The 8,030-nt window shown below is 35.7% G+C and overlaps 1 protein-coding gene across 1 annotated transcript in view; it reads right to left on the bottom strand.

The window, feature by feature from the left end:
• Positions 1-6,662, bottom strand: part of LOC137198616 (uncharacterized) — a 14,970-nt gene extending 8,308 nt beyond the window's left edge. The window contains exons 1-4 of the mRNA XM_067612465.1: positions 6,574-6,662; positions 3,995-4,261; positions 2,834-3,112; positions 2,428-2,730 (exon numbers count right to left, since the gene is read on the bottom strand). Of these exons, the coding sequence (XP_067468566.1) occupies positions 2,428-2,730; positions 2,834-3,112; positions 3,995-4,261; positions 6,574-6,622 (898 nt within the window). The 5' untranslated portion in view covers positions 6,623-6,662. The remainder of the gene's footprint in view (positions 1-2,427; positions 2,731-2,833; positions 3,113-3,994; positions 4,262-6,573) is intronic.
• Positions 6,663-8,030: the final 1,368 nt, after the last annotated feature.

Genomic DNA, 8,030 nt, shown 5'->3' with positions numbered 1-8,030 from the left:
AAAGTGCTTTATAATCCGACTGTGGGGGAGGAAGTGGTGTTGGTGGAAATGCTCTGGCAGCTGTTTCTCTGTGGTGACCTCACAGCTGAGACATTTCAGAGTTATGTTGCTCTCCAGTGGTAAAATAGGGAAATACACACTCTGAGTCACAAGGTTCAGTGTACTCCTTCATTAACAAATGAAAATTTGTGGTATGTGTGTGTGTGTGTGTTTGCAGTATTGTAAACTTTTTCTTTTATCTTCACACATTTTGACAACTGATTTTTTTTAAAGTAAGCTCCTGCTTTCCAGGTATCAGGGACAAGCTTCACTAGAGTGTTTCCCAAAACTTTGAACTTTTGAGGTAGACACGGGTATGATGTAATAGGAAGACTTCTTAAGCAGGTTTTCAGGAGAATTTTATTTATTAATGGAAGGTAAATATAAATACTATTAGAACAAATAAGAACAAAAATGACACTAGAAAATGTTGCAGCTGCTCTAGACAAAATGAAGTTCACCAAAAAATCATGTTTTACATTCACCAATAAATAGATGATGGATTAACAATTCATAATTAATCATTATTATCTTGTAGATGATGTAAAGACAAACTTTAACTGAAGTGAACACATTTAGCCAAAAACAGATCATATGACTTTAGAGAAGACGTATACTGTCATGTAGACAAATCAATTTTTCCATTTTTGCGATATGAAATTAAGTACATCTGTTAGTATAACAGGTAAAACCCTCATTAATCCTCTAACACCAATAATCTGAGCATTAACAATAATGTTACAATGACATTAACATTTATTATCTGCATGACAAATACAGGACATGTAAAGATGACAAATGTATAAGATACAAATATAAGCTCTAAAAAGTGTTATTGCTTTAATATGTGAGTTTCAATGAAAGGAGGAGTGTCTAAATATTCAAAAATGTATTTGTAAACTAATTATTAGTGAAAGCATGAGTAGTTGAGCATTTACAGTTTTAAGTTTGACTCCAGCGTTAGAAGCAGAGATTAAAGTGCTCCATGTCTCCCATCATCATCAAAGACAGTACATCACATGACTAACTGATATGAATTTGATATCTGAAGACAAAAGATGCCCCACTGGAGTAACGTTGTGGCTCTTTGGTGTCTGGTAGCTGCTGCAGTGATTCATCTCCACCAAAGGTTTGAGGAAACAGCTGGACAGCAGCATCAGTTATCTCCAGATGTTGTTACTCCTGCAGTGGAGGATTCACATCAACATTAATGCTTCTATCAGCTCTCAGATAATCTTCACAGATATCATTCTTCACTGCATCCACTGATGACCTGAAACTCATAAATCTGATCTATGAATTCAGAGTTACGAATAGAAAGGAACCTGGACTTATTAGTGGTCATATTATATGTATGTTTGATTTTTGTCCAAAATATAAACGGGACTGAGAAATTCTGCCAAATCAGTCTTTTTAACAAAGACAGACTTTCAGTATATTTATGAGAGTATTATATCAGTATACTGTAGCTAGTTTCAGGAGGAGCAACAGAGAGATTCTTCATATTCTTCATATTTGTAAATATGAGTACAGCAGCTCAATTATACTGCCAAAAGCAGATGATGTCTCTTTTTAGGTGAAATTAATGTTACTGGACATGTTGATGTGATGGTTTAATTTGGCATCACAATAATTCATACAATGACCATCTGCAGGTAAAAACCACCTTAGAGCTTCAGACCTCTGTGTGTCCATCCTGTGTCTATGTTGTACCTGTTCCCTGTCTTTGTTGTATTACACCTTTTGTGTCTTTGTTATTGTAATACTAAAGCTTTGTTCTTTATGTTTTTCATCCTGTCATCTTTGAGTTGATCACCCTGTCCTCCCTGAAAGCTCTTGCTCTCTCCTGCATGGTCACATGTTTCCTCAGATCAGCAACAGTTCTATTTTATTCTTACTGTTTAATAAATCTAATTTTCACATACAAACAGTAGATTGTCTTGTGAGTAATCCCATGACAGTGCAATAAATAAAATACAAGTAAAGTAAAAAATGTGGTCTAGCATTTTGCATGTTGTGTTTCTTTTTTCTGATTTTATGTTTTATGTTTAATTTGGTTACATTTGTGACAGACCTGTGCTCCTAATCATTTGCTGGCACACCACTAGATTTGAACTGTTTTTTGTTGCATTCACTAAAGTAATTTTTAGTAGGTCATGTGCATAATGTAACAAGTAAGAAACAATATTTATTTGAATGAGCAGAACAGCAGTTTTGTTTGTTAACCCTGGACTTAACTAACCTTCAGCTCCAGAAAGTCAAGATTGTTTCGAACTCATTCAAATTGTAAAATCAGAGCTCAGGCTTAACTTCTTCTAAATGTTCATGGCAAATTACATGTATATGTTTAACAAAAAAAACATAGTAAAGTCAGTATTCCAGTCTTACCCCAGTTGGTTCTGATCACTGCTTTGTCCAGTTTGGTGACGATGTCGTTCTTTGCACCAGAGAGATAAAACACACATTCGTACCTCCTCCAGTCTTCAGGTGTGACTGATGAAAGGTTCAGGTCAACACTCATCTGGAAGGATCCATCATGGTTGGGGAGGATCTCTTCGTGTTCCACGTCCTCATAAAGCTCCTCTCCATCTTTCCACCAGAACATCATGGCTCTGGTAGGGTAGAAACCTGTAGCGTGGCAGCTGACTGGAGAGGAGGGAGTCTTCTGGAGGAGAGACACTGAGGGAAGCTCTGAAGAGATAAATGGTGAGGGGTGTGGGAGGGAGGTTAGAAACAGAAGATGCATTTAAATATTGTTGTGTCCATGAAAATACATCAGGTCATGTGATTCTACCTGTTCTCAGCAGAGAGCTCTTCCCAAGGTCCAAATATCTCTTCATAAACTGAGGGCACTGCTGGGTGATGAAGTAGGTTGACCTTTCACTGAGAGCTCTATCTCTGTCCCACTTGTGTTTGGTGATGACAGCTTGTGGTTTTAGAGCGATCCATGTCAGTGTCTTCAGGTCAAATGCTATGAAGTCTTCTCCATCATAACCATACTGAACAAACCCATTAACCTCTCCAGTCTCATCATCCCATTCACAGCTGCTCATCCTCTGGAAGATGTGGACACCTGAGAGAGAGACAGAGAGCAGAGTGAGATCCCACAGAGGGTTACAGGTGGCTGGAGCCTATGTGAGGCTGCATTTTAGAAAATGTCAAGGAACATGTGGAAGAGTCACCTCTTCATTGCAAGACCAACACACAGAGATACACAAACTGACATCAAGAGGTCAAACTTTCCAACCAAAACATACTTGACCTGCAGTTTTTAAGCATCCAGATCAAACCAAACATGACAAGAAGGGCAACACACACAAACACACACACACACACACACACAGACACACACACACACACACACACACACACACACACACACACAGACACACGCACACACATGCACACACATGCACACACACACACACACACACACACACACACAGACACACACGCACACACACACAGACACACACAGACACACACACACACACACACACACACAGACACACGTACACACAAGCACACATGCACACACACATGCACACGCATGCACACACGCGCGCATACACACACGCACACACACACAGACACACGCACGCACACACACATACACACATGCACACACGCACACACACGCACACATGCACACACACATGCACACACACATGCACACGCATGCACACACGCATGCATACACACACGCACACACACACACACACACACACACACACACGCACACGCACACGCACACGCACATGCACATGCACACACACGCACGCATACACATTACATGGCTGGTAATAGAGGGAGAGATATGAGTGAAGAATATATGCACATTTAGTAAACTGTGTATGTGTTTGGACATGTAAACATGTGTGTTTATAATGCAACTATATGTGTTTGCTATTTGACAAAAAACACAACTTTACATTTTTACAGTATTTTTACTTACCTTCAGTTTGGTTCAGTTGCTGCTTCAAAATGTCAATTTGAGCTTTGTCGTCATATTGGTGTAATAAACACCTCTGAGTGTACCACTCCATGTGCTGTGGATCATCTTCAAACATTTTTTGTGTCCAGTCCTGTTTGCCTTCTACTGTCTTACTGATGATGTCATAGTAACCTGCTGGAACTTCATCAACCAACCCAACAGCGACATAATCTGGGAAGTTTTTGACTCCAGAGGACGTTGTGAAGAAATACTTCAGTGAGTGCTTCCCTGTAAGAGAAAGAAGTTTTAAGGGTTTTTAAGTTCATATTTTTATAATCATGCATTTATCTATACTTGTGATAATAACATTTAATTACATTCAATATTTTGTCCAGCATGAAACCTCAAACACACAAAGTTAGTGATGAGCTGGTGATGAAAGTAGAACATCTACCAACCTAAGAGCCAGATATTATACTTGGAATGATTGAGACTAAACAAAAGCTAAAAGGAGAGTGAATATTGACCTTCCATTGGCCAGGCAGCCAAAAACACAACTCAAAACACAAATGAATGCTGGATATGTTAATAGGCCATGTTTTGATGACACATTTGCCATAATGACTAAGACAGCTTTAATAAACTTACTGATCATCATTTTATATAAGGTTAGTAATAACTACATGTACATTCAAGTGTAAATCTAATCAAAATGTTAAATCTTGATATAAATATCTGTACACTGCTATGAGATTCCTGAAAGTGGAACAACATATGGTGAGCAAAGCATATGAATTACAACTATTTATCAGTGTTTTCTCTAATTTGCCTTATTTTGCTTGAATAATGAAAAATATCTTAATCTGTAGAAATTTTGTTATTTTATTATATTATTTAATTTGATTAATTACATTTAAAAAAAAACATTGTACAAAACTGATAAAATAATTTCAGAAATGTGACTTTGGTGAATAATGTTCAATAACATCAGTATAAAAAACCTCAAACCAAGAGGGAACAAAAGCCAACTAAATCAGGCCTAGGTCAGTAATGATTATAAGATAAAGAACTCATAATTGCAAAATAGTTTCTGATGAATTCATATTAACCAGATACTTCCTCTCAATGATGAGGTAAATATCTTCAACATAATATAGCTATTAGTTATACATTTAATCCTACTATAGGAGATGCTACATTATTATGAGAACAAATTATTTGAAGAAAATATCTCTCCAGTTTTTTTCTGCTCTTAATGCAATGTGCCTCCATACCAATCAATATAATTTATTGACTTGAATCAATAATTAATCAGCAGTGAACAGACATGTCAAAATCTGAGGTATGTTAAGCTCTGCAGTAAATGTACAGTTATATTTAAAAGAGATACTGCAATATGATAAAAAAATGTGAAATTGTGCTTTACTACATGATGCTGGTACATTAAGCTGCAGTTAATAGTCTAAGTGAGAATCATTACACTTAATGAAAGACCAACATCATCTGAAGCAGAAGGTCATACTCAAGTATCTCCTCTTGTGTCACATAGACTCCACACATGCAGTTATTAAGGTGTTAATACATTTTTTTAGACAGATTTGGAATATCTGTAGTTTTAAAATACAATGAAACGTGGACTAGCCCATGATTTACGCCTTGGCTTATAGTTTTCACATTATTATGTTATAAGTTAATGTTGTATTCCTGTCTTGCAACACTCTTGTAATCTACAGTACAGCACTGGCCATTAGAAGGTGTAAATGTAATGAGAATATTACTTTGAAATCACAGTTACAGTCACAAAGGTCTTCTTATGAAACATTAATTCATTGGTGTCATTCACTGTGTATTTAAAACAAATCCAGATACAGACTGTAAAGACTACTTTATTAAAGTAATACTTGAGGTATGTGCTTTGAGATTTCAACTTAATTCTTGTTCTGTGAATAATTATATTATTATAACATATTATATCATATTAGGTCTAGATTATATTATACTGCAGTACAGAATCTATAATCTGAGTTTACAGCATGAGTAAACATTTGTTACAGTTTTATTTTTTATATTTAAACTCATTTCAATGAATGACACTGTTCAATAAAGTCAAAGGAAATAATCCGACACACAGCCAGATGTTAACAACATACAGAACATCAGTACTGTACAGAAACTGTTATTTCTGCAAAACCCCAAATATATTCAGCTTCAGAGACACCTGAACGGCATTATTGGTTAGATTCATAGATTAATTTAACACGTTTCAGACCTGAATTAATCTCATTAATAGCTGCATTTCATTGGACATCTCAATAGTTTATGTAACAGATATGAGAGAGAAGTAAAAGAGGAGAATACAGTACTAGTCAGAAGTTTGGACACACTTTCTCATTCAAGAGAATGGGAAGACCTCTCACAGGTTTCACTTGTTAAAACCACAAAAAATGAACTAGCAGTGAATAGACATGTTTAAATCTGAAGTATGTTGATCTCTGCAGTAAATGTGCAGTTTATGAATAGGGTGCAATTATATTTTAAAATATAAATATAACTGCTGAAATAGAAGTTACATAACTATTCAAAAAAGATTATTCAGTTACCTGGAGATGCAACATGGCAAAAGAGAAGCAACACTATGAAATCCTTCATCTTGCTTCAATACAGACATTAAAAAACACTGTGATGGAAGAAAGACTGTTAACAGTGTGTACAGTCAAATGAAATGACCAATAGAAATTATAAATAGCTGTGCATGATGTGTTACCAGGAGGAGTAAATTCAATATCTGACTGGCTGATCAGATTCAACAGGAAAATGCAGGAAATGTGTTTTTTTGTTTTGTTATTTACAAGAACTTTAATAGCATGTAGTGACATGAGCAGCTGTTTAAAGTCATATAACACAATTTATTCAATGAGGCAGTTTAAAGTGCTTTATAATCCGACTGTGGGGGAGGAAGTGGTGTTGGTGGAAATGCTCTGGCAGCTGTTTCTCTGTGGTGACCTCACAGCTGAGACATTTCAGAGTTATGTTGCTCTCCAGTGGTAAAATAGGGAAATACACACTCTGAGTCACAAGGTTCAGTGTACTCCTTCATTAACAAATGAAAATTTGTGGTATGTGTGTGTGTGTGTGTTTGCAGTATTGTAAACTTTTTCTTTTATCTTCACACATTTTGACAACTGATTTTTTTTAAAGTAAGCTCCTGCTTTCCAGGTATCAGGGACAAGCTTCACTAGAGTGTTTCCCAAAACTTTGAACTTTTGAGGTAGACACGGGTATGATGTAATAGGAAGACTTCTTAAGCAGGTTTTCAGGAGAATTTTATTTATTAATGGAAGGTAAATATAAATACTATTAGAACAAATAAGAACAAAAATGACACTAGAAAATGTTGCAGCTGCTCTAGACAAAATGAAGTTCACCAAAAAATCATGTTTTACATTCACCAATAAATAGATGATGGATTAACAATTCATAATTAATCATTATTATCTTGTAGATGATGTAAAGACAAACTTTAACTGAAGTGAACACATTTAGCCAAAAACAGATCATATGACTTTAGAGAAGACGTATACTGTCATGTAGACAAATCAATTTTTCCATTTTTGCGATATGAAATTAAGTACATCTGTTAGTATAACAGGTAAAACCCTCATTAATCCTCTAACACCAATAATCTGAGCATTAACAATAATGTTACAATGACATTAACATTTATTATCTGCATGACAAATACAGGACATGTAAAGATGACAAATGTATAAGATACAAATATAAGCTCTAAAAAGTGTTATTGCTTTAATATGTGAGTTTCAATGAAAGGAGGAGTGTCTAAATATTCAAAAATGTATTTGTAAACTAATTATTAGTGAAAGCATGAGTAGTTGAGCATTTACAGTTTTAAGTTTGACTCCAGCGTTAGAAGCAGAGATTAAAGTGCTCCATGTCTCCCATCATCATCAAAGACAGTACATCACATGACTAACTGATATGAATTTGATATCTGAAGACAAAAGATGCCCCACTGGAGTAACGTTGTGGCTCTTTGGTG

The sequence above is a fragment of the Thunnus thynnus genome, chromosome 15, assembly GCF_963924715.1.
Source record: "Thunnus thynnus chromosome 15, fThuThy2.1, whole genome shotgun sequence".
NCBI lineage: Eukaryota > Metazoa > Chordata > Actinopteri > Scombriformes > Scombridae > Thunnus > Thunnus thynnus.
The sequence above is the reverse complement of the archived record's forward strand: the minus strand, read 5'-3'. Positions and strand labels throughout refer to the sequence as shown.